Source organism: Pelodiscus sinensis, chromosome 23 (genome assembly GCF_052426305.1).
Source record: "Pelodiscus sinensis isolate ZL-2025 chromosome 23, ASM5242630v1, whole genome shotgun sequence".
Lineage (NCBI taxonomy): Eukaryota > Metazoa > Chordata > Testudines > Trionychidae > Pelodiscus > Pelodiscus sinensis.
Genome location: NC_143074.1, coordinates 13,812,993 through 13,839,310, shown reverse-complemented (window position 1 = coordinate 13,839,310; position 26,318 = coordinate 13,812,993). Strand labels below are relative to the sequence as shown.

Sequence of the window (26,318 nt, the reverse complement as noted above, 5' to 3'; positions counted from 1 at the left end):
CCCTTTAGCTGAGCACACCTGAAACATCCGGCAGTCAGGACAGTGCATGCCCACAGGGGTGTCATAGCCATGAGGGATGGCCAGCAGCCTGGGGACTAAGGGTATGTCTACACTACCACCCTAGTTTGAACTAGGGTGGTTAATGTAGTCAATCGAAGTTGCAAATGAAACCCGGGATTTAAATATCCCAGGCTTCATTTGCATCTTGCCGGGCGCCGCCATTTTTAAATCCCTGGTAGTTCGCACTCCGTGCCCGCGGCTACACGAGGCACGGAGTAGGTAGTTCGAATTAGGCTTTCTAATTCGAGGAATGAGGAGTAACGGTAGTTCGAATTAGAAAGCCTAATTCGAACTACCTACTCCGTGCCGCGTGTAGCCGCGGGCACGGAGTCCGAACTACCGGGGATTTAAAAATGGCGGCGCCCGGCAAGATGCAAATGAAGCCCGGGATATTTAAATCCCGGGCTTCATTTGCAACTTCGATTGACTACATTAACCACCCTAGTTCGAACTAGGGTGGTAGTGTAGACATACCCTAAGGGGTTAACTATGTCCCCTGTACCTAGCCAGGTAGCGGCCAACCAACAGTAATGCAGGTAGGGATTTCAAACTGAGATAAAGGAATTTTTAACTTTTCCTTCCTTTGTCTGAGCCAGTTTGCTCTCTAGATACTGAGGGAGACAGAAGACCTGTCTCTCTCCAAGAAAAAGACTCTTCATAATGTGTAAGTAGGGTAAAGTCTAGATAAATCCATCAGGCTTTATTGTTTTCTGTTTTGGGAATTTGGATCTGATGTCTGTGCTGTTAGAAATGGGTTTTCCTCTCTTTTTGTAACTAAGTTTTGGCCCATGGCGGAATCCTCCATGAGTATGTTAACTGGTGGCTCTTACCTTCTAGCCATTCCAACCAACTATGCTTGTAACTGGGGTTTTGTCTTGATAATAAAAGTTCTTTCTATTTTATTTAACCTGGTATTGGTTAATTTTTGTGTCCTGGTTTTACTTTAGGGCTGAGGTTTCCCAAGTGACCTCTTCCCTGGTTTCTTCGGAATACTTGGGTGGTGGCAGCAGTTTGTATTATGCAAAGTCCGGGTATTAGGATTTTGGGGAAGCATTTGTACCAAAGCCTGTAGAGAGCAGGTTTTGGGGTGCTTTTGTGGGCCCCCACTTCTGCATTTATTGTGCCAGAGTGGGGCACAGCCTTGACAGGGGCATACCTGGAATGTCTGTTAGCACAGCAGATGTGCATCGCCTGAGCACATCTGGCAGACTCTAGCTGGCCACACCTGGACTGCTGGGAGCATGTTAGGTGCCTGGCAGCTGTCAAGTAGTTAAATGAAGCTTTTGGAGTTCTCTGGCCACTCTGAAGTTTGCATCAATAAGCCAAGCGTGTTACCTAACAATGCTAAAACCCTCTCCGCAGCAGAGAGGGGCTCTCCATCTTTGTACCAGGTGAATTTCGGGGGTGGGATGGCATTCGTGTCACAATACAGGGAGGCCGGGCTGTTGATGGTCACCTCCCGGTGCTCCATCACTTTTCTATCCTGGTCTTCCTCCTGGTAGCGGGTCTGGAAGGCCGTGTTGGGATTTCCCTGCTTCTGGAACATGGGGGGCACTGAAAGAGAGCAAGCAGCAGCAATCAACCTGCACTGTGGGCGGAATACACTTCCATAGTGATCATCCTCCCACCTGTCCCGTCTAGCGCTCCACTTCCTGCACTGCAGGGGGTTAGCCCCTTTATGCCTTCTGCTTCCGGGCTCAACTTTGCAGCTTGGCTCAGCAGGGATGCCCTGGTTCTGTGACCAGCGACTTGCCTTGAATGTGCACCCTGAAGTCCTTATCATCTTCACCCACTGGGTTGGTGGCAAGGCAGGTGTAGCGCCCTGCATCCGAGACACGGGTGGGTCTGATCCGAAGAAGCTGCCCATCGCTGAGAACTTGTAGACGGCTGTCACTCTCCAGGGGCTGGCAAGGAGACACCCAGCATAAGCATACAGGGGAGAGGGAGGAGAAGGCAGAGTTAAACCTGTCTCGTGGCGATTAAATGCCAAGATCACAGTCCTGAAAACAGCCACCAGAAAATACAGAAATCCATCCCCCATGTCTTACAAATGGCGCCTTCCCTTCCCAGCCAGCTGCACACTGCTCTTCCTCCAACAATAGCTACCTGGCTCTTAATCTTGCAGAGGGTTTCAGTGCCTTAAGCAAGCGCATCATTTCATGCCAATCAGTGTAAAGATCATGAATCTGAATGAAAACAGAATGCAGAGCAAAGAATGGCTCCTCCCTGCCTGCCCTGGTGTCAGAAGTCACCAGGGGACAGCTCTGGAGAGCACACCTGCTCAGGGACAAATAAAGGGGCTTTTTTAGTTGTTTCTAGGCATCATTAGGCAAGGACCATGCCCAGCTGCAATGCAGCTCCCTGCTCTAACAGTGGGCATGGGCCAACCTGGCCAGTCCCTATTTCCTTTCGACCCCAGAAGCCTGACCAAATAAGAACAGCTGCCCAGCATGAAAACAGCCCTTCACTGCAGACCCCAGCCTTTCCCACTGTAGCCCTATTGATTCTGGCCAACTGAAGTTCACTGATCCCCCCCCCCCCCGCCACACACACACACCCCGGCCCTTGGTGCTGCCATTGGAAGGCTCCAGACTCTTTAGAAATGGTTATGAGGTGTCACTAGTGACACCAGCAGTTCCCTGCCTTTTCTTTAGCAATCTCACCTGCCCATCCTTGTACCACTGTATGGTCGGCTCAGGCACAGCCCAGGACTCACATTCTAGTGTCAGGGTGTTGTTGACCTTGGTTTTCACCTCCTTCACGCCAGATTCCCCCAAGGAATCATCTTTAGCAATCCAAGGAGGAACTAGGAACCACAACACATGAATAGAATCAAGAGAAGAGAACCATCTCCTACCACACCTACCCCTCCTTCGGTCTAGCCACATGGGCAGTGCCATGCAGGCAGACCAGCTGCCAACTCATACCAGGGCCCCTACGCTTGACTGAGCTGGGAATGGGTGACAGGAGAGGGATCACTTTGGATACGTCTAAACTACACGGCTCCGTCGATGGAGCCATGTAGATTTGTTGTTTTGGCAAAGGTAAATGAAGCCACGATTTAAATGATTGCAGCTTCATTTACATTTCCATGGCTGCCACGCTGAGCCGACAAACAGCTGATCAGCTGTTTGTCCGCTCAGCGTGCTAGTCTGGACGCTCCCCTGCCGACATCAAAGCCCTTTGTTGGCAGCCCCGGTAAACCTCATCCCACGAGGAATAACGGGGCTGCCGACAAAGGGCTTTGATGTCGGCAGGGGAGCGTCCAGACTAGCGCGCTGAGAGGACAAACAGCTGATCAGCTGTTTGTCGGCTCAGCGCGGCAGCCATGTAAATTTAAATGAAGCCGCGATCATTTAAATCGCAGCTTCATTTACCTTTGCCAAAACAACAAATCTACATGGCTCCGTCGATGGAGCCATGTAGTTTAGACGTACCCTTTATGCTCACTTGTTCTTTTCATTCATTCTGGGGCAACTGACACTGGACACTGTCAGAAGACAGGATACAGGGATAGATGGATCTTTGATCTGACCCAGTGTAGCCATTCTTATATTATGTCCACAGACACCGGACAAGCTATTGTGGAACATCGGAGGATAAAAGACTTTGCTGATTCCTTCCCTGACATCCATGAAGAGGAACGGCTCTTCAGAAGGCCGGGAAGGCAGATGTGTAACGTAAGCTAAGCCAGAGCCTGTTGCAGCACATGGGATGGATGACACCTTGAGTGGGAGCAGGAGGCAAAAGAAGTGGCCAGCAAGGAAGGATGGGTGTTGCTACTGGATATAAACAGCACTCTGAGGGCGCATCTACACAGCACCCTTCTATAGGAATAAGCTACGCAATTTGCACTACGCAAGTTGCGTAGCTTATTCCAAGTCTAGGTTGGAAGAGCTTATTTTGAAATTTGGCTTTGTGTAGACAGCTCCAAATTAAAAATGAAAGCACTATTCCGACAAATCCCTTGTTCCAGAGATGCCAGAATAGCACACCCATTATTTCAGGAAATAGTGGGAGCTTAAAGATGCGGTGTTGCTATTTCAGGATACTTCCGGTATCCCGAAACAGCACCGCAGTCTAGACGTACCCTCAGCGCGTAGGTAATGTTGATCTACCATAGAACATATCCCTCCCAAGCAGCAGCAGGAGGACACACTGAGAGCTTTAGCAAAGGGCAGCTAGGACAAGATCCCCTTTGGGACCCAAACAGTACTATCATAAAAGCTGTGGAAACGTCAGGCACACAGAGCATGCATGGTGCAGAAGGGAAAAAAGCAGCCATGGGCCAGGTCTGAGCAGTACTAGAAACACAGTGCCTTGGCAAGTGCTTTAGAGAGGGGCTTCGTACATACCAAGGACCCTCACTTCATAGCTCGTCACTGCCTCCCCGAGCTCACTGGTGACGACACAGGTGTACCTGCCAGCATCCTCTTCCTGGACATTCAGAATCTGGAGCCCCCTGCCACCTGGTCAGGGAAAAGGACCTTCCATGATGCAGCCCTTAGTCATTCAGTTAAGAAACAAGGAGGGGAATCCTCCCAACTAGCAACCCCTGAGTTGCAACACAACGCAGCACAGGGGATGAAAAGAGAGGCTGCTCACCACGAATTGCGGCTGCCTGTCCAAACACAGGCTGGGCAGCAGCACCTTCCTCAGAGGGCCCTGCTGCCCTGACTCTGAGCTGCAAAGGCCACGTCTGCAGCACAGCCCGCAGGCCTATAAACTCGCTGGAGTCTTGCGGACCCAGCCCCAGCAGGCACCAGCTCCGACAACGGGTTTGGGAATGTCAGCACCCATCCAGTAAGGACATGGCCCCTGATCCTCTCAGAACCCTGGCCTATTCTCACGCTGAACCAGATTCAAACCCAGGCCACGGATGCAAAAGGCTCCATAGCCAGCCCCGAGCCCGTGTGACCAATCAGGAAGCAGTTATGTGAAGTCAAGGATGGGTCTGAGCAACCCCATTTGCTCACATTGATACGTTACCAGAGAGCAACTGGACATTTGTGGATGCTTGGAAGGGAACCTCGTCCTTCAGCCAGGTGACGGTGGAGGAAGGATGGGTCAGTGCCCCACAGGGCAGGGACACTGGGCTATTGATCACTACGGTAACATCGTCCGTGGCACTCTGGTGGCTCGCTCCAGGAAATGTGGGACTGACTGTGGGACACAGAGATAGCTTTTGCATGGAGAGAGCTCATGTATCCAATTTCCAAGACTGGCATTAGCATCCCATCACGGCAGAGATTCTCCCCCACTTCGCTCCGCCCACCACAGAGTGTGCAGCGCTCAGCACCTCCGGCTGCCAGCTGGCCGAGTGGGCACTAAAGTGGTGCAAACAGAACTTCAAGCACTGATGTAGACAGAAACTCTGGGGCGGGTTCTACCCCACCCAATGCCAGTGGAGGTGAAATAAGGCCTAGAGCACAATGGCCAGGGAAACTGTACCAATGGCCACGGTTACATGCTCATTGCTAACATGGCTCCATCAGAAACATGGACACAACCATTCCCCTGGCTCAACCAATTGCTCAAGGCCCCTGGCTCTGTAGGGTGCTGGGAACTTCTTGCTAAAAGACCAGTGCCCACGCTGAACTCTGTAGAAGCTGTGAGAGCTCAGCACCACCCTGGATCAGATCCAGAAGGAACATCGTCATAGCTGTGAATCCCGTCTCCCCCAGACCCGATCTGAGAATGCCCACAGCATGCATCTGCTCTGTCCTTACCTAGAACACTGAGCTGATAGTGTTTGGTTCTATCAGCCACGGCATTGGAGGCCACGCAGGAATAGCGGCCTGCGTTGGAAAGGGTGGTTTGGTTTATCTGCAAGACAGATCTGTCTGGGGATATGTCATAGCCGTCTCTGCTAAGCACAGGGCTGCCGTCTTTTAACCAAGTAATCTCTGGTTTGGGATTGCCTGTAGGGCAAAAGGGGAAAGAGGTGAGAAAGCCAGGCTCAGCCTTGGCTGCAGTTTGTCACATGGACGCTCAGCCATGATGAAGCCAGCCAGACCAGTGCCTTAAACCTGGAGCACAGTTCTGAAATGTTTTCTCGCCAGCCACGCTAGGGTTTGAGAAAGCCTCGGCGGCTGGCAGAGTGCTGGATGTGCCCCAAAAGCAATGGGGGATAAACTGGCCCTGTATGAATTCAGGCTGGGAATTAGAAGGCGCTTTCCAACCCCTGGAGCAGCGATGTTCTGGACCAGCCTCCCACTAGGAGTAGTGGGAATCCAAAACTGGGCTAGCTGGAAGATGGAGCTTGATATGTTACTAACGGGGTTGTATGATGCAGATAGCAGGGCAGATAGCAGGGCCTGGACTCAATGATGCCACAGTCTCTTCCAGGCATGGGCAACGAGTTCTATGTAGGGATGTAAAAAATGTAAAAATATATTAACCATGTAACCAACCAAAATTCTATCAGTTATGCAGTGAACCAGGAGGCTGCCAACTGCCAGTGCTGAGGGGCTGCTGGCTCCCGGCCTGCGACGAGGTGTGATGGGCCCAGCCAGGTTGGAGCAGCCCCCTGCCTGCAGCACATGGCAGGGGCTGCTCCGGCACAGGCAAGCAGCAGTTAACTGGTTACCAATAAGCTTCACCCAGTAATGGAGATGCTTACTGGGTAACCAGTTAACTGGTTACCCATTTACATCCCTAGTTCTATGGGGCCGTGGTGCCTGGGCACTAGGAATATTCGTGACCTGGGACCCAGCTCTGGTAAAGTTTGGGGCTGGGTCTCTCCTACAACCTCATTAGTTGCCCTCGTGTGCTCCTCCTGTGTGTCCCCTGGTCCCACCTGCCACCCCCAGGTGATTTACAAGGGCCCAGGTGCCTCCTGCCACTAATACAAACAGTGCAGTAAGGTTAGAGCAGCTGCTGGCACACCACTGCAGCCCCTGCATAGGGGAGCGTGTTCCTGTGCATCCCTGCAGCCTGGGGAGGGTGGTGGTGGTGTTTGTCTCCGCACACTTCCCCCAACTTGAGCGCCCCTGTAGCCAATAAGCTGCCAAGGGTGGTGTCTGTGGCCAGAAGCGCATGGAGACCCCCGGGATTCCCATGTAGGAGCTACTGACAGAGGGGGTGCCCCAGGTAAGCACGGCATGTCCCATCCATCCTGCTGTGCCCCATCCTCTCCCAGAGCCTGCATGCCAATCTCCTGCCCCAGCCCCCAAACTCCCTTCTAAAGCCCATACCTCTCAAACTCTCTCCCAGAGCCTTACGCAGGTGTGTGGCGGGGGAGAGTTTGGGTAGGGAGAGGGTTGCAAGCTTTGGGCATTCTGGGCATCACCAACATTTCTGCAAACCTGCCATCCTGCTTCCAGCCCTACATATGGCCAAGAGGTTTTCCTATGGTGAGACAGGATCTCTCATCTGTACCTTACCCAATGCCAAAGTTTTACACTGATAAATGGTGCCTAAGCGCCATATTCCATCTCTTTCCCTGGAATAGAGGGATCAGTTCTATGAAGGGTTACTGAACAGGCATCTTCCTCTGTTCGTAACCAGAAGAAAAAATAAAAAATGTGGCAACAGTATGTTGGTGTTAAGGTAGGTCCTCCCTCTCCAGGCATTTCCAATGCAGCCAGCTCTACAGTACATGGGAGCCAGAGCATGGACAAGTTATTTTCCCTAATGAGAAAAAGGAATCAAATGCACATGGATGGCTAAGTCACTTAAAAAGAGCCCACCCTTTGCTTAGATACTGGGCAGCAAAGTGAAAATGTATTCCAGTTGGCGTGCCCATCACTGTGGTGTCTGTGCCTCATGCATAGAAATAAAAATGGACCCAAATGGGCACAGAGGGGGCATGGATAGGGTAACTATTTACCACCCCCCTCCAGGAAATAAATGCGAAAGGAAATCTAGCTCCATCTGGAAATGGCTGGACCATCTTATGCCCTGCTCTGATAGCTAACGAAGACAGGCCCTACATCAGCATCAGCAAGAACAAAGCCTGAAGCCAATACTCTCCTCCTGCCTTACAATCCAAATCCCTTCCAGATCCCCAGGAATCCAGTCTAGAGACCAAATAGCCTGAGCTGATCTCTGCTGTTGCACCAGCATGTATCTGAATCGCAGCCCCAGGATGCCTCAGAGGTAGAGGCATGAGAAACCCAGTGACAGATCTCTGGGCTACTCACTTGGCACCGGACCATGTAGAATGCCATTGGGTTTTCCAGAGACAGGGGGAATGGAGGGAGGCACAGAGGAGGTAAAGCAGGGTCTGAGGACGCTGCCCTGAAAATGCAGGCAACTCTTATTTCAAGTCCCTTTTGTGACATCAGTACAAAGCCGCACACTTCCCTTGGGAGTAACTAATGTAAATGGACAGAGCTAACACATAGGCCAGGTAGGTTTGTTTTTTGAGTCATCTGTGTTATGTTGGAGCCTCCCGGCCCCAATCAGGATTGAGGTGCTCGGGGCTGTGCAAACATGAGAGACACTCCCCTACCCCCAGAGAGGTATACTCAGATCAAAAGGCAGCAGGGTCACAGGGACCAAGGCCACACACAGCAAGTCAGCTGCAGAGGTAGGAAGAGAGGCAGGTCTGTGTCCAGCCAGTGTCCCATCCACTAGACCATATGCGCTCTATTATCACAGCTTTACGTCTCAATTACCCACCCAGAGCACTAGAGTTAAAACTCCCCCTTGTTTTTCTCAGCTGGGACCTGTGATACTCACCTCTTGCTATGCAGGACCAGCTGACAGACTGACCCTCGGGCACTTCAACTCTATCTTCCTCACCCGCGTTCTCGATGCTGGGAGGACCTAGAAAGACACGGATGGGGGGGGGGGAGACAGGATGATCTTCTCTCCAGGAGTCTGACCACACCAAGGCCAACAAGATGCTACTTCCTAGGGTATGTCTAGACTACCGACAGAGGCATGTAAATTAGACTACTCAACAGGGCCGGATTAAGACTTTTAGAGGCCCTAAACACTGATAAGATTATGGTGCCGCCCCATATATAATTCAAAATAAAAACAATACTATATCGTAAAATCTCATTTTTTTTGGTGCCCCTCCTTTGCTGGTGCCCTAAGCATGTGCTTAGTCTGCCTATTGGGTAATCCAGCCCTGCTACCCGACATAGTCAATGGAGCGGGGATTTAAATATCCCCCACTTCATTAAAATAAAAATGGCCGCCATGCTGTGCCGGCTCGGCTGATCGTCGGCACAGTGTGCGTGTCAAGACGTAGATCAGTTGACAGGGAATGCCTTTGTTGACCGTTCTCTTATGCCTAGTGAAACGAGGTTTACAGGAGCGGTCGACAAAGGTGTTCCCTGTCAACCAATCCGCGTCTTGACTGCCACGCTGTGCCAACGATCAGCCGAGCCGGCACAGCGTAGCGACCATTTTTATTTTAATGAAGTGGGGGATATTTGAATCCCCGCTTCATTGACTATGTCGGGTAGTCTAATTTTCATGCCTCCGTCGGCAGAGGAGTCTAGACATACCCCTAGAGAGCCCCTGGAGCAGAGAGTTTGGAGATTGGAGTACATGAAGGGCCATATTCCAAGGGTTTGTGTGAATTGCTCTCAGCTTCTCCTCTACAATCCCCACTGGAAACCTTGTAGCAGGAAGAGCATCAAAAGCCAAGGGGACAAAGGAAACAGAGACAGGTCCCAGAGCATAACCCAGGTACCTACAGTGTTACTGGATCAGTGCTTCATCCGTACCTACGACCTCCACATTGAAATCCTTCCTAGCTTCCCCAGCGACATTGCTCACTATGCAGGAATAGAGGCCTCCATCTTGCGCTCGTATGCGCGTTAGCCTCAGAATCCATCCACCTGGAAACAAAGGGGAAAAGCCCAGATGGCAAAGAACAAACTGCATTGCCAGTGACAACCCAGGGCTGTGCCCAGGGCTGTAGCAACTCTCAGAAATTGCCTGAGCTGGCCTGTCATAGGTCTCTCATTCACTCATCACCGTAGCAACTGGACACCCTCCTCAGTGTTACAAGGACATATGAGGGGTCTACACAGGTACCTCAGTGCTCTGTCAGAGTGCCGCCAACTAGCAGTGTCCACTAACGCCAGCAGGGAGTCCGTCCAAGCATGGCGTCCTCTCATGTGCTCTTTCCTTACAAGTAGTTTCTCAGACCACACAGAGGGCAGGTCTACCCTACCACTACGGCCTAGGGTCTCTCTCTGTATAGCTACAGTTTCCATAGTAACTAGGCACCAACTACCAGTGAAGGCCAGTAGCATTACCATCCACCCTGCACAAGGAGAGTAGAGAAGAGACTTTCGCCCTCCAAATCACAATTCCCATCTCAAGCTGCTCCCAGGGCAGCATGCCACATGCTGATCCTCTGCACTAGGGAACAAGCAGTGTTTATAATCAGAGACCTATCGCAGCACAAAGTCCTAGTGGAGACAAGGCAAATCAGTGCTAGAGACTCTCTGTGTGTGGGGGGGGGGGGGGCGTGGGGACGAGCTCTTGCTGGACCTCCACTAGGGTGGCTGTCTTCTCATAAAGAATGGATCCTTCAACCCTTCCCCCAAGCTCAAGCCTCTGCCCTGCCCCCATTCCGCTTTTCCCCCAGTCTCTACTCTTGAGCAATGCTGGGAGCCAAGAGAGTGGAGAGGGCTAGAGCCAAGTTAGTTTGTTTCCCCCACTGCCGCTGATGAGGACAGGGGCAGGCGCCAGGCCCCCTGCTAATCAGGACACCCTGGACCCTACGGATCTGCATCCCCCTGAAGTGCTGGGTCCAGAATGATTGCCCTGAATGGTCCTATGGATGTCCCTGTGTTATCCCAGGAGCTATCACAGAATAGTTTATTTCACTAGAGCTCTTTCTGGTCAGTTCCCCCATAGCCGAACCCTGCCAGCCAGAATAATCCGCCAGCAACGCTCACTTATTATTGCCTCACCTGAAAGCAGGCGTGTGCGCTCGCCAGAGATGATGGGAGAGTTCTCTCGGGACCAGCTGACCGTTGGGGATGGGATGCCTGAAGCCTCACAGATGAGAGTCAGGGCGCCATGCAAAGAGACAGTGATGTTGGTCACTGGCCCTGCTCCCCTAACAAGCTCAGGGGGAACTAGAGAGACAAAGGGATAATCTTCCATGGACAAAGCCATCGCCACGGAAGCAGGAAAATAAGCACACTGAGGTCCTGGGAAATCCCGCTTACCCTGCCTTCCAACTATGGACCCAAGTTCTAACGGGCACCAGGCGGTATGCCCAAAAAATATGCCTGCCCCCATGGTGCCTTCAGGACCCAGATCTGTGCCACAGAGCAGCTCACTGCCAACGTAGCTGCCAATCGATCTGCACATCCAAATGGGAATTGGTGGGGTGGCAAGTGCACAGGCAGCCAGACAGGTGACCCAGGCTCTCTGAGAATGCCACTGTTTGAAATCTTGGTCCAGGGAAAACAGATGACTTTGGCTCCTGTTGCTCTCCTTGTCATTTATCCCCCCCCTTGCTGTTAGCTGCACAAACAAGGCCTGGAGCTTACACGGAACTTCACTCACCCCTAATGCTCTATCACATGCATGGCAGATTTCCTCATGCATCATCAACATTTGCTTCACCCCGCTCTCAGACCCATCCCCCCCAAGGTCCCAGAACCAACTGCAGAGCTGCTGCCTGCATCCTTACCATGCACAGCAAGCTCAAACTTCTTCTCCGCCTGTCCAACTGCATTCGCCGCAAGACAGCTGTAGCGGCCTGCATGGCTGACCTGTGCCCTCTGAATATGCAGCTTCCACCCCTTGTCCTTAAGAAGAAACTCTTCCCCGTTCAACACTGGCTGCCCATCTTTCACCCATGTGACTGTTGGCAGTGGCGATCCTGTGGCTTCGCATTCTAGTGTAATCTCACTGGCCTTGGTCACAGAAACCTTCTTTGGGGCTTCACCGCTGCCTTTGATCACAGGCAGAACTGCAGGGGAGAAGAGCACAGAGCAGAGACATGGTACAGACCTGGTGGGTTTCAACTCCTTCTGGGTTTCCTGCAAGAGGATGTCAACTGCAGCAAGCGAACCTGCCAGGGACAGTTATGAGTCATGCCAAGGACTAAGACAATCCAGACCCTGGAGTAGGATTCATAGATCACCAACTGTCTTTAAATCCGCCACACTACATGGTTATTTTGGACCAATAGCTCCCAAAGACTGCCCAGCTGAGAGCACATCTGTTGCTTGCCAGGAACCCAAGGGCAGCACTGAGTTTGCAGATCATAGCTGGCCTCCTCAGCAGGAGACCACAGGTCCAACATACCACGTGTGACCTGGCCACTTGGACCAAGATGGAGCACAGCATGCTGGGACGTGGAGTCTCTGAAGGCCCCACCTTGGCAATAGAGATGAGAGACTCTGTATGAACCATTCAGTCACTTGTGCTCCCTAAAACCATTAACAACGACTGACTTACACAGGAGCACTGGTTGTTATTCTCCACCCAGCGATTCAGCCCCCTCACTTCTCCCCCAGCACCTCTTTGACTCACCATCCACCTCCAGCCGGTGTTCCCTTCTGCTGCTGCCAGCCACATTGCTGCACTCACAGGTGTAAGATCCCTCATCTGCCATCTGCACCTTCTCAATGTACAGCAGCCTCCCTCCTGCGGAGATACGTGCGGGACGCCCGAGGTCCAGGGGCAGGGGTGTACCTGAATGGAGGGTGGAGAAGAAAACCCAAGTCTCTCCTTAGGACTCCAGGCAGGGCTGGCTCCCAGGTGCACTGTCCTATAAAGCAGTAGTTTCCAAACCACAGGGCATGACACAGCTCTGGGTCATGGAATATCAAGCATTGGGGCTCATTGCTTCAGGGGGATCCGCTAAGGCAGCTACCTGCCTGTCCTGGCCCTGCAGACTGCGCTGCCTCAGAAGTGGCTGGCAACAGGCCCAGCTCCTAAGTCGGGGGAGACGGGGACAGAGCTCACAGACTTCTATGCACTGCCTCTGCCCTGAGCACTAGCTCCGCACTCCCACGGCTGGGAACCTGCTGCTGGATGCTTCTGGGGTGCAGCATGTTCTGCAGTGCCAGGAGAGGCAGGGAGCTGCCTTAGCACCCCCGCTGCACTACTGACTGGGAACCACTCAAGGTCAGTCCCTCCTGCCAAAGCCCTGAGCTTCCCCAAAGCTGGGACCCTTCCAAAGCTCTCCTCCTCAGCCCCACCCTGGCGCCCACACTCCATCAAATTACGTTGGGTCGTGGGCATCAACGATTTTCTTCAACTGGGTCATGAGAAAAAACATTTGAAAACTGCTGGTATAGAGGATCGGATAGTGGTTACACTGAAATGCCCGCTTCTAACCATGGAGACAAACCTGAGACTGCTTAGGAGCCAAATGCAGCCATTCCACAGGGGCAACTTCTTTTAGACATGCAGGAATCATAGAAACAAGCCCACACCAAGTTGAAGTTGGCTTAAATCAATGTGTATCCCCTGCTTTGAAACCAAGCCTGGAACCATGTAGCCCACTGGCTCAGAGCCCGGCTGTGAAGCCGGCTGGTAGCTCTGCTAGGTGATATCTGTGTGGGCAGGCATTAAGATATGAACACAACCCTACCATCCTTCTCCCAGGTCAGGGTGGGGAAGGGGATCCCACTGCACTCGCAGGACAGGCTGACGGACTGTCCCTCCAACACGGACAGGGTAGCAGGCTCTTCCGAGGAGAACGAGGGGGGAACTGCACAAGACAAAAGAAGGGTATAACTCCGAGTACAAGTGGCGTCAGAGCCTGGAGTTCCCAGCTTTGAAGAATGCAGCAGAGTAACATAGTACAGAAGCAGTGGTGTGTTATGCTAGCTAGATTCCCAGGGGATTTAGCTCTGTTTGCTACTCCCTGGCTTGCAAGAGGTGGCGTTGGCCAAAGGAGAACAATGAGAAACACATGAACCCTGCCTAGAGCTCTGATTGGTAACCAACCTGCTCAGCCACACACATTTAATCCCAAATGCCATGATCAGTCACACTGATTTGCACTTGGATCTACATGGAAAGAATAATTTCCAACCTTCCAGCTATTAAAAACCAGCATTAGTCTCAATCATTTAACTCTCCTCCAGCATATAACAGTTTAGAAAGTATACTGTGCCAGCCATGGAGTGAAATAACCTTCAGACTGGCTGGCCACACTAGTATAGACAGGACTAGTAGCATGGACTATTACAATAGTAGCTGGACACTTCCCATTATAAGCCCCTGTTTTCAATTGCTTAAAACTTTGCCAAACTTCAACCACTTCTGCTAAAATTTTCTTTGCCAGATGTTTGCCTTCAGCTGATTATTATTATTGTTTGGGGTAATTTCAGCCAAAATGGCGTACCTGTTCTCAAGGATGAAACTACAGAAGAATGTTGCCCAGCCTTAATTCTGGTATTTAACGTTTGAGTTCTCTGATCTTAGTAAGATTTTTTTCAGCGCAGATTGTTGTGCGTGTGAAACATCTACTTCAGGTAGTTATAATTATTAAAAGTAAAAAAAAAAAATGTTCTAACACAGCTGAGCTGCCTCCTCCACTTCTGGAGGCTTAGCAAAAGGCTCTGCGTGCAAGTGCGTTTGAGGAACTTCACATGAGCCGTTCATATGTTGGGAGAGGATGTGCCATGCATAAGAGAAGGATTTTAGCATTGCCAGAGCAGATCCCAAAGGGATGTGGTCTCCTTGCAGGACACTGGAATGATCTTAATGCAAGGTTTCACTGGCCAGGAGGTGGAAAATAGGTATCACTCCCCACCTTTGGGAACAGGCTGTGTGCATTACAGACGGCACTGTCTTCACGGGATGGACAGAACCTAATGAAGTGTCCAAACCTGGATGCATCACCCACCCTCGCTATAAAGATCCAGGTAGGAACAGCTGGAGTGGGGAGGGCCAATGGTATTTCTCCTTTCCATGGGGCCTGTATTTCAGGGGAACTTCAGATAACGAGAGCCGCAGGCTCTTAAAATCCATCACAGTTACAAGGTGTTTTCCTGGCCCTTGTAAGAGGTGGCTGTACTCTGCTGTTTGGTTAATAGGGAGGAATGCTCACAGACAGCGACACTGGGGCATGGGGCCAGCGAATCTTCACATCCCTGCAGGGGATCTTTGTCCCCCTCCCATGTCTGGAGAACACTTGGCTGGTGGGGTGCAGAGCTCTTACCCCAGACGTTGAGGTTGTAGTGCTTCGCTGACCGGCCCAAGCGGCTCAGCATCTCACACGTGTATCTCCCCGCGTCGCGCGCCTGAGCGTGCTCTATCTGTCAAAGCAAGCGGAGCTGGGGTGGGATCGAGGGAAGGGCAAGCAGGACGCTGCTCGCCCAAGGGCAGCAGCAGAAGTACCCGACCAGCCTAGCAGCAGAGCCAAAGTCCGCCCACAGCCCAGGCCCATTGTCCAGGCAGCTCCTGGCAACAATCCCCTTCGTTCTGGCGCAGTGCTGCAGCCATTCTCACTGGGCCCAGCGAAATCAAGGGCCCAGGTAAGTGCTGGCTCAGCACAAGGACTCTCCTGTCTGCGGAACGGGTGAGACGGTGGCAGGCCCATTTCTCCATGATCCTGAGCCACACGTCACATGGGAAGTGGAATTCCTGCCAAGGCCAGCCAGGGGAGACCAATGAGCCAGGTGTACAGGGACAGACACATTGACTGCTGAGTCAAGTTCTCTGCATCCCCCAGAATAGTCACCTGGAGAATGGCCCCATCTGCAGAGAGTCGAGCTCTGGGGTCCTGCGGGAGAAGGTGCCCGTCTTTCAGCCACTGGAGCACAGGAGAGGGGGCGGAACGGCTCTGGCATTCCAGGGTCACAGTCCGGTTGACGACGACTGACATATTCCGCTCCTCACCAAGGCCATTTGAGGGCACTGAAAGGAAACATCTCTGGGGTAAGATGAATGGGGAAATGGCTCCTTCCTGAGGCCAACGCCAGGAGCTGGGCTACTGAATGAACCTAACAATAGATTCCAAACCTTCACTCGCACCTTCCTCCCATACACTGGATCGTAACAGAGAGGCCAGCGCTTAACTGGCAAGGTGCTGGGGCTCAAGCAATATTTTTATTTTCATAATGTCACGTTGCTGAATTGGAGGGAAGCAGCCAGATCGCTGCTGCACCCCTAGGTGGGGGTGTTGGCCCCAGAAATTGGTATAGGGGGGAGCCATGTGGGGTATTGAATGGGAGATTATTGTTTGTTGATCTTATGTACGCTATTTATGTGAGTGTATAATGTCTATGTGTGTAGGTAGGAATCTGTAATCTGTGTGGAAGCTGAATATTTCTGTGAATGTGGTTGAGCATTGCTATGGACAGGCTGAGTAGTGAAGCCCTGTGGAACAATGGCCCTTGATGGCCCAAAGACACACCTAAAGCAGGAGGGCGGAGACCCAAGAGCTGCCAGCAGAGAGAGGCTGAGGACCAGGTGACCGGCTGAGACCAGAAGAGGCCAGGAAGGAGGTATAAAGAGGCCATGTGGTCGAGGCCATTTTGGTTCTCAGCTCAGCACTTCATCCCAGAGGCAGCACTGCAGGGATCGAAGAGCCCGGAAGACCTGTGAACCCATCCTGATCGTAGGATGTGCAATAAGAACTTTTAAACCAGCAGCTGTAACATCTCTGCTAGAGCCTGCATCGAGAACTGGGAGATTCGGTGCATGTAACGTACTGTACTTTAATAACCTTACTCTCATGCTTTTCTTTCCTGTAATAATAAACCTTTAGATATAGATTCTAAAGGATTGGCCCAGCGTGATTTGTGGGTAAGGTCCAAAGGGTAAATTGACCAGGGATCTGTGGCTGGTTTCTTGGAACCGGACAGAACTTGTTCGGGGTAGGTGGGATTGGGTGCTAGGACCCCCCACCTGTGTATGAGGCCCGGGGCCATCTGGGGCACGGATATTGCTGGGGTGTTGGTGGGGTTTTGCTCGGGAGGCTTCAGGCAGGTTGCTGAAGCGCTCTGTGGGACTGGTTTGTGGCCTGTGTGGAGAGGTCACCAGTCGGGGGCTGTAAGTAGCCCCGGATTCGAGCAGTTCGCCCTGAGCAGACGCCCTCAGCTGTGCCCAGACACGGCCCGGTCCGTCACACATAACTGACACAGCAAGCCTGGCAGCGCTGGAGCCAGGAACCGCCAAGCCCAGTGGCGCCGGAGCCAGGAATCGCCAAGCTCAGTGGCGCCGGGGTCAGGAACTGCCAACCCCAGTGACCCTGGAGCCAGGAACTGCCAAGCCCAGAGGCGCCGGAGTTAGGAACTGCCAAGCTCTGGCACAAAGGAAGCACTGGGAAAGGCTAGGCCAGGGGTTCCCAACCTGGGGTACACGTACCCCCAGGGGGTACGAGAAGCTTGTCAAGGGGGCACGGGGAATATTTGGTAAATAACTAGATTATCCTAATTGAAATATTCCAAAAGTAGTAGTGAAAAAAGTTGTGGATTCTAGAGTCTAGAATTTATTTCCTTTCATAGTGAATAGAGGGTACAGGAAGGTTTACTAAAAGAGGGAATATGGGGACCGAAAAAAGGTTGGGAAAGCCAGCCCCATGACAGCACCCCTGAGAAGCAAATGGCCCAGCGGGGTTTGCGGGTAACTGATATTTGCAGGGCTTTAGCAAACAGCCAGATTGGCTTCTCTGAGCCTTGCAAGCTGCAAAGCAGCAGCAGCTCTAGGAAAGATGGAATCACAAAGGCAAAGGAGGGGGACGGGGGAATTGGGGTCTGAGTCAGAGTCCTTGGCCGGGGGAGGGGTCAGAGAGGGCCGTACTGACCTTGCACCTGCAGGACAGCATCCCACCTATCCTCTCCCACAGCACTGATGGCCACACAAGAGTACGTCCCCGAGTCCGAGGCGCGCACGCTGGGCAGGGAGAGGATGCGTCCACCAGACAGGATCTGTGCCGTCCCCAGAAACAAACCAGAAAGGGACCAGTGAGCAGAGAGAGGTGCGTCCAGCCTACGGCCCAGCCCTTGGCTTTCCCACACACCAGGATGGGGACCCACAGAGCCGCACGTGCTGGGAGCTTGCACTAGGCTCACCAGCAGGCACCCAGGCCTTGGCAAGAGACTCTAGGCCCATCCTCTTCCCCCACCAGGGAGGCACGGGAGGGTCCCTGTCCTACTGCAATGTGCTGGCCCTGAGTCACGTGGCAATGCTGCTCCCTGCCAGCTCTCACCACAAACCCTCTGTCACCCCGCTGGGCCAGCCTGCCTTGAGCCTTCGAGCACAGCTTGCAGCAAGCGGAGAAACAAAACCTGAGCGGGGAGCAGCCCGGGAGGCAGCTCTGTGCCTGAGGCCCGGCCCTGCCAGGGTGGAAAATTCCAACAGAGGAATGGGCTGGGTGGCTGGGCACTCTGAGCACAGGCCTGGAAGGACAGACAGTCCCTTCCGGGGGCTCTGAACTAGCCATCCACACTGACCTGCAGTTCCCTGGGCGCCGCGCTGGAAACAGGATTGCCGTCTTTCAGCCACACCAGCGTGGGGGCAGGGATCCCTGTAGCTTTGCACGCCAGCTCCACCCGCTCGCTCGGCACGGCAGTGACAAAGCTGGGGCCAGAGGTGATCCGGGGAGGCACTGGGGGGGTGGGGGGCAAAGGCAAGTGCTGAGCATCACAGAAACTCCAGGAGGCCAGCAAGGGAAAGGGAAGGATAGGGTAGGCAGAACCACCCAGAAGAATGAGGTTTGTTGCTCTGACTTCTTCCCTCAGGACTTCCCATTGGGGTTAAAATCCCAATCACCGGTACAAGGCTGGGGGAGAAAGGGGAGGTTCTGGCCCTGACGGGCGAGGTATTCAGCATCCCTATTGAGAGCAGGGGCAAGCCAGGAGGGGCTGGATTCTGCCTTCTCAGGGAGCAAGAGCCACATTTGATCCCAGGCCAAAGCCTCCAGCAAGAGCTCAAAGGCCTTGAATGAGCCGGGGTTCTGTGGGAGCTGGTGAGTGACAGGCCCTGCTCTGGGGCGTGGGGTCACGTGGCGAGATGCTGTGCTTTACATTAGTAGGGGTTACTGGAGGGTTACCAGAGTTACTGAAGTGGCTGGGTGGTGCAAGGCATTCTGGGACGTCACACAGTCATTGCTAGGAAGGACATGGGGGAGGAAGGTAAATCGCATGGCCCAGAAGAGCCTCTGGCTCTGAATTGCCCAGCACGCTAAACAAACCCTCCTGCTTTTGCTCTGATATTTTGTTCCCTGGTCCATGCCCTTCCTCCCTCCTGAGAGCTGGGAGGGACAGTGAGCACGGCCCAGGGAATCTCTCCAGCCGAGGAGAGACCCAAGCCCACAAACATGCTGGTCCCTTCCTCACTCACTGGGTCACTCACCAGTCACCTGCAGACTGTAATGGAGCTGGCTGCTGCCCGCCACACTGGATGCCACGCAGCGATAGCTCCCCGCGTCTGAGACCTGAGCCCGCTCGATCCGCAGGCGCCTCCCATCACCCGACAGGACGAGGCCTGGACTGGCTGAGAGAAGCTGGGGCCCCTTGTACCAGGACACTTCTGCAAGGGAAGCAAAGGAGGTGCAGGCTGAGTGAGTGTCCCAGCCACCTTCACCACCCCACGGACCTGCCTCATCAGGGGCTTAAAGCCTTTGCCACTGCGTCTGCGATAATCCAGGGCTGGGCAAGCCAGTCTGGCCGCTCCCCTGCAGGATTCTCTGACTCCTGAGCCCTGGTCTTCTCTCACATCTGTTTAAGAGAGGGATTTGCACTGGGCTCTGCGGGGCTTGGCTGTCCTGCTGCAGCACCATGAGCCTTGCAGCAGGCAACACCAGCAGCGGGCACGGTGGAGTGGATCAACACTGGCATGGCAGATCTGCGTTCAGTCCCCTGCTCTGGCACATGCTATGGCAGTGAGATTCAAAGGCACACCCAAGGGAGTGACACACTCAAATCCACAGTAATTCAATGGGGTTTGGGTACCTAACTCCCTTTGGCTCCTTTGAAAATCCAGCCTTGGTCTCTCTGTGCCTCAGTTCCCCTTTATCCATTTGCCCATTTGCATTGTAGGCTCTGTGGGGCAGGGAGAATCTGACCGTACATTTGTATAGCAGGGGCCCAAGGAGCTCTGGGGCCGGGACAGTAATCTATTACAAGCAATCATGGAGCCCTTTAGCGGGTGCTTCCTGCTGTGGGCTTGGAGGTAGAATCACAACAGGGAGGAGAAGTTCCATGCGACCGGTCCAGTGCCTAGAAGATCCCAGAAGAGAGGGCTAAGATGGGATGGGAAACCAGGCCAGGCAAATGGATGCTCACAGGACGGAAGAAGAGTAGAGGGAGAGGAGTTGCCTTACTCGGAGTGGGCATTCCAGAGGCCAGGCACTCAAAGGATGCTGGGAAGTTCTCAGGGACGGTCTGGTTCACCTCTCCAGGTTCAATGTTCGGAGGCACTGCAAAGAAACATTCCATCAGCATGGCTGCTCTGAAAACCCCACTTAGGGCCGCGAGCAGGTTCTCACCAGACACAGCTCAGGGAGGGAGGAGGCTGGGAGGGGGAGCTTTGATGCACACAACTGTGCCTGGATACAGCAAAGGGGCTGGGAGTCACCCTGCTGGGCCCCATAACCAGCTCCGGGAGGGAGTGCTGTCTAGCAGTTACAGTCAGGGGCTGGTAGTCCCCGGTCTTCTGGGTCCTATACCCAGTTCTGCCACTGAGTGGCTGGGAGGCCTTGGCCAAGTCACTGTGACTTTGTGAAAGGGGAGGTGACACCGTCTCCCTCGCCAGGGTGCTGTCAGGGTTAATGATTATTGGTAATGCACTAGGGTTGCAGGCTGTATGGTGCTATATGAACAGCAAGTATTGCATCGCTACTGAACGGAGTCAATTTCATTTACAGAGAGAGAGGGAGGGAGGGGATGGGAAGAGACTGATCCCGCTTGGTTCATCCTCAGGCCGGGGGTGGCTCTGACGGCTGGTTGCAGCTCAGGGTGCTGACTGCCAGGGTGGAGCTGGGGCTAGATTACTGGGAGCAGCCTGTCCTGTCCTTGTCTCCTCACCCAGCACCTTCACCGTGACGTCTCGCCTCCCCTCCCCCGCAGGGTTCGTCGCCACACACGAGTAAACCCCTTCGTCCGCCACGTCCACCTTTGTGATCTAAGGGGGAGAGGGGGAGGACAGGAGGGACTCCATAGTTAGAGTCTTGCTACACACAAAGGCACTACCCATGAGCACAGTCACATCCTGCAAAGAGAACAGCTCAGAACAGCAACTCAGAGCCATGGCCACTCAGCCGTCTTTCCTTCCTCCGTAGCCCTGCCAACCCAGCCAGGGCACCTCCAACAAACACGCAGCTCCCTGCTGTGCTAGCCCTGAGTTCCCCCACAGCTCTGCTACTGCACCTCCATCCTGATTTCAACCCCCGGCTATTCCAGCTCTCAGAGACAGATGTGGCCTTAGCCCAACATGCACTAGGCTGGGACCACACTTGTTTTCAGCTGTGACCTAAGCCCAGCCTGGAGCCAGGACCCCAAGGGCTTGCATGTTCACATATGATCTTTGCAGCACCCCATCTGCTCCCTGCCCGTCTGCCTGGGCAGCAGCTGCACCCATCCTACCTGCAGAAGGCTGCCTGTTGCCTGGAGAGCAATCCCATCCTTCCACCAGCTGAGGCTGGGCGCCGGGACACCGGTGGCCAGGCACTGAACCTCCACCGAGTGACGAAAGGCAACGCTGACCTCCTCTCCGCCCACGACGCTGACCAACGGGCGCTCTGGCAAGAAAGGGGGGGGGGGAGGTGGTGCCACATGCGCACGTGCCAGTCTCACCCATGGGGAGGTGGATGTGCGGACACAGGGTGTGAGTGGGTCTGTCATAGCGAGCCTCTCCTTCAGCTATTAGAAACTTTACCGGCTGTCTCCTTCATATGTGAGGATAAGCCTCATGGGACGCACCAGATCTCTGCCCTGGTGACTGTTCCCGCCAACCTCTCCCGCCTAGGACACACATGATTATGCCACCCCAGTCCCCAGTAGTAGATGCCGGTGCACTGTGACCTGCCCACACACACTATGGCTACGTCTACACTGCAGGCTTCTTGCGCAGGAGCGCGTCCACACTGCCATGTGCTTTTGTGCAAGAGCGTCCATGGCCGTGTGGACGCTCTCTTGCACAAGAAAGCTCTGATGGCCATTTAAGCATAGGGGTTTCTTGCGCAAGAAAGCCCTGTTGCCTGTCCACACTGCCTTCTTGCGCAAGAGGGCTTATTCCTCGTGGGGAGAAGAATAACTCTTGCGCAAGAAGCCCGCTGTTCCAACGCTTTACTGTAAACTTACTTGTACAAGAACGCACGTGCAGTGTAACGGCCATTCTTGCACAAAAAGCCTGCAGTGTAGATGTAGCCTGTTTGTCTAAAGAAGGGGTGGGCAATAATGTTTTATGTTGGGGGGGGGGGACACCCAAGATTTTGGCAAGCAGTCAAAGGCCACAGTTTTCTGTGGACAAAGTGCAGGGTCTGGGACAGAAGGTGGGTGTGGAAGGGAGCTCAGGATAAGAGACTGGGGTTAGGAGGGGATGTGGGAACCGAGAGGGAGTTTGAGTGAAGTAGGGGGTTGTGACCTGGGGCAGGGGATTGGGGTGCAGGGTCTGGGAGAGAGTATGGGTTCAGGAGAGGATTCTGGCCTGGGGGAGGTGTGTAAGGGGGATACAGAGCATTTGGGTGGTGACCTGGGGCAGGGAGTTGGGGTGTAGGAGGGGGTGGGGTGCCAGGTGCAGGCTCTGGCTGATAGGCACTTACCTAGGAAGGCGTTTCTGGCCAATGGGAGCTGCTATGAATGGACTGTTTGCAGGGGCAGCACGTGAAGTTACTTCCCACCCCCAGACGCATCGCAGAGAGGAACATCAGGGGAACTGCTTTGAGCCTGGGGCTGCGGCAGGCAGGGAGCCTGCCTCAGGGTCCCAGGGGGGCAGTCTGTGGGCCAGATCCAAAGGCCTGATGGGCTGGAACTTGTCCACCCCAGTCTAGAGCCAACCAGGGAACCTCCTTCAAGAGCAAATGGCTGGGATGGGCGCCAAGCTCATTCCTGGACCCGTGACCCTGGAGATGCAGCATTCCCAGCAGGCTGGCTGAGACCTTCCTCCCCAGCAAGATGCCCCCTGTGCCAGTGCTCAGCCTGGGACTTGCTTCTCCGACAGGCAGGTCGGGAAAGTTCTGCTCACCTTGCACGGACACCTGCACCTCAGCTCTGGCTCCGCCCACCTCGCTGCTGGCTTCGCAGGCATAGATCCCTTCATGGCGGAGCCCCACCTGGGGAATCCAAAGCTCCCTTCCATCCTCTGCCTTCACCACCCCATCCAGCTCGCCGATTGGCTGGCCATTCTTCAGCCACCTGGCAGAGAGACTGACAGGTGAGTTCCTACCAGGGGAAGAACAGCGCCCCCCCCCCCCACCCACCACCTAGCAGGAGGCTTGTCACCCACCAGGCAAGGCAATCAACAGAGAAACAGGGAGCTGAAGTGGCATCAAGGGGGGGGATCACAGAGCAACTAGCAGGGTTTGCTATGGGAGAAGCACCTTCACTTCCCCATAGTACACAGGTTATTTCACAGATAGGGTTGCCAGATACCGTCCCGAACAATCAGGGAAAAATTGATTGAGCAAAAAAAAAAAAAAGAAAAGAAAAGAAAGGGGTCGCTGCGCCTTTAAATTACCGCGCTCCTCATTCCCCCCACCCTCGCAGATGCAGACAGCCATCTTTTTGAGGAAAAAAAAGTCCACTGCGCCTTTAAATTACCATGCTCTTTGTTCCCCTCGCTCTCACAGACGATGCCAGCCATCTTTTTGAGAAAAAAAGGCTTCTGCACCTTTATATTACCGTGCTCCTTCCTCTTCCCGCCCTCACAGATGCCACCAGCCATCTTTTTGAGAAAAAAAAGGCCACTGCGCCTTTAAATTACCACACTCCTCACTCCCCTTGCCCTCGCAGATGCCACTGGCCTTCCATCCGAGGAAAATAGAAAATACTGGACATTTTACATGCTCTGGTTTTGTTTTTTTTTACCAGATGGAAGGCCAAAATACCGAACTGTCTGGGCGAAAAGCAGACACCTGGCAACCCTATTCACAGAGGTGAAAGTAAGCAGGTGCGCCCTGGTACGCAACTCCGGCAAGAGCTGGCTGAGCCATGGCAAAAGCCGACAGAGAGCTATTTAAGGAGCTGGCAGGGACCCAGGTTGCAATAGGACAGTGCCTGTAAGAAACTGCAAACTACTTTCACCCCAGTATTTCAGCATAGAGCCCGCTGGCTGCTGTGCTCAGGACAGAGGGAGTTACTGCGGGGAGAGGAAGGTGAATCAGCACAACACCCTTCATTGCTCACAGGAGGTTTCCATCAGCTTCCCCAGCAGGCCGATGCCAGGGGTATTCACCTGGGTTGATGGCGCTAAGGTAGAGCTGTCATGGGACAGTGCTAGCTGGGGCACGTTTATACCCCAAACTAGAGAAGAGTGGGGCAGGGGATGGGAGGGAGCCATTTAACAGAGGAAAAAGTCTAGAGTAAAGGCTTAGCTCCTCCGTCCCCACTGGGTCACTTCCACTGAGCAGATGGCATGCATCCTGCATTCCTTGAGACCCCTGGGGCTGCTGAGCCTGCTCTACAGCCCAGCACTCAAAGGGTTAAGGGGACAGACAGACGCCTCAGGATGACCAATGCTCGACCCCAGGAAGGGGTTTCCTTGTGCACGCCATCTCGGTACTCACTGGACCGCGGGAGCAGGGAAGCCAGTGGCATGGCAGGGAATCCTCAGGGAGTCATTCACCATTGCTATCACATGACCTTCCCCTTCGCCAATCAGCAGCTGGGGAGGAGCTGAGTGGAATAAGAAAGCACAAAAGAAAAGTCAGCGGAGAATAAGAGGAGTCCAACCCAACCCAGACTGTGACCCTATTATAGGAGCAAATTCATCCCCAGGGAACTGCCAGAAGATCCGGGGGGCGGGGCACAGTTAGTATCTCTGGGGATCCGGAAGCAGTCGGGGGACTCAGCACAGTTAGTATCCCTGGGGATCCGGGAGCAGTCGGGGGACTCAGCACAGTTAGTATCCCTGGGGATCCGGGAGCAGTCGGGGGACTCAGCACAGTTAGTATCCCTGGGGATCCGGGAGCAGTCGGGGGACTCAGCACAGTTAGTATCCCTGGGGATCCGGGAGCAGTTGGGGGACTCAGCACAGTTAGTATCCCTGGGGATCCGGGAACAGTCGGGGGACTCAGCACAGTTAGTATCCCTGGGGATCCGGGAGCAGTCGGGGGACTCAGAGAGAACAGTTAGTATCTCTGGGGATCCGGGAGCAGTCGGGGGACTCAAGAGAGAACAGTTAGTATCCCTGGGGATCCGGGAGCAGTCGGGGGACTCAAGAGAGAACAGTTAGTATCCCTGGGGATCCGGGAGCAGTCGGGGGACTCAAGAGAGAACAGTTAGTATCCCTGGGGATCCGGGAGCAGCTGTGGAGCACAGTCAGTTCCAGGGATCTTGAGGGCAGCCAGGGGGCTGCAGTGAAATACATGACAAAAGTCATCCCAAAATGGCAAATCCATTCAGAGCTCCTCCGTGCAGTCAGTTCTTCCCCAGCCCTACCCAAGGCAGCTACCATGCTCCTGGCCTTGGCCCTATCATGACACAGTAGCCCTCTAAGAATGCTGAGCTGCTCCCCTAGCCCTGTAGCCAATGCAGTATCACCGCGACCCCTCCGAGAGCCTTACCCCGAACGACCACCCAATAGTGGCTCGCCTTCTGCCCTGCTGGGCTGCTAGCTAAGCAGGTATAGCTCCCTCCTGAGCCCTCGGAGACACTCTCGATTCTCAGCACCGCGCCGCCTCCCAGGAGCTGTGTCCCGTTGCTTTCGGCCAGCGGGAGGCCGTCTTTGAGCCAGGAGAGGGCAGGTGGGGGTTGGCCGCTGGCTGAACACTCCAACGCCAACAGCTGGCCCACTGCTGCCTCCACAGTTTGGCCTGCTTGGCTGTTGCCGTCAATATCCGGTGGCACTGCAGGGGCAGGGAAGACAGCGGGCACTAGCACCAGGGAGGTGGAACAGAGACACACCTCACCCGTCACTGCCATTGCCGGTGTGCTGTTACCTGTGCGGGGTGGGGGGAGGTCCAGGAAGGGTGGGATTCTCTGCTGGGGAAGCAGAGGGACTGGATGGACCGGAGACCCCACACCATACAGCTCTGCCCAAATGCTGGCACCTGGAGCAGCCCAAGGCAGGACCAATGAGGGGAGAGGCCCAGGAAGGCAGCAGCGCACCTGCCGCTGCAGGAGGAGCTGACAAGCATGAGGGGAGCAGCACCCACCCTCTGCACACGTCACTTTCCTAACACTGCTCCCTGTGACCATGGCAAT

The 26,318-nt window shown here is 54.0% G+C and overlaps 1 protein-coding gene across 3 annotated transcripts in view; it reads right to left on the bottom strand.

Moving 5' to 3' along the window:
* HMCN2 (hemicentin 2) overlaps window positions 1–26,318 on the bottom strand; it is a 133,036-nt gene that overhangs the window by 37,325 nt on the left and 69,393 nt on the right. For all 3 annotated transcript variants that reach the window (XM_089773013.1, XM_089773014.1, XM_075906051.2), the window contains exons 32-54: window positions 25,679–25,960; window positions 24,680–24,788; window positions 23,140–23,309; window positions 21,540–21,694; window positions 20,982–21,078; window positions 20,279–20,374; window positions 19,309–19,485; window positions 18,408–18,562; window positions 17,759–17,882; window positions 15,692–15,867; window positions 15,170–15,266; window positions 13,592–13,711; window positions 12,526–12,687; window positions 11,678–11,959; window positions 10,947–11,114; window positions 9,747–9,860; window positions 8,746–8,832; window positions 5,790–5,981; window positions 5,050–5,223; window positions 4,416–4,529; window positions 2,724–2,866; window positions 1,814–1,964; window positions 1,396–1,614 (exon numbers count right to left, since the gene is read on the bottom strand). In XM_089773013.1, the coding sequence (XP_089629139.1) occupies window positions 1,396–1,614; window positions 1,814–1,964; window positions 2,724–2,866; window positions 4,416–4,529; window positions 5,050–5,223; window positions 5,790–5,981; window positions 8,746–8,832; window positions 9,747–9,860; window positions 10,947–11,114; window positions 11,678–11,959; window positions 12,526–12,687; window positions 13,592–13,711; window positions 15,170–15,266; window positions 15,692–15,867; window positions 17,759–17,882; window positions 18,408–18,562; window positions 19,309–19,485; window positions 20,279–20,374; window positions 20,982–21,078; window positions 21,540–21,694; window positions 23,140–23,309; window positions 24,680–24,788; window positions 25,679–25,960 (3,564 nt within the window). The remainder of the gene's footprint in view (window positions 1–1,395; window positions 1,615–1,813; window positions 1,965–2,723; window positions 2,867–4,415; window positions 4,530–5,049; window positions 5,224–5,789; window positions 5,982–8,745; window positions 8,833–9,746; window positions 9,861–10,946; window positions 11,115–11,677; window positions 11,960–12,525; window positions 12,688–13,591; window positions 13,712–15,169; window positions 15,267–15,691; window positions 15,868–17,758; window positions 17,883–18,407; window positions 18,563–19,308; window positions 19,486–20,278; window positions 20,375–20,981; window positions 21,079–21,539; window positions 21,695–23,139; window positions 23,310–24,679; window positions 24,789–25,678; window positions 25,961–26,318) is intronic.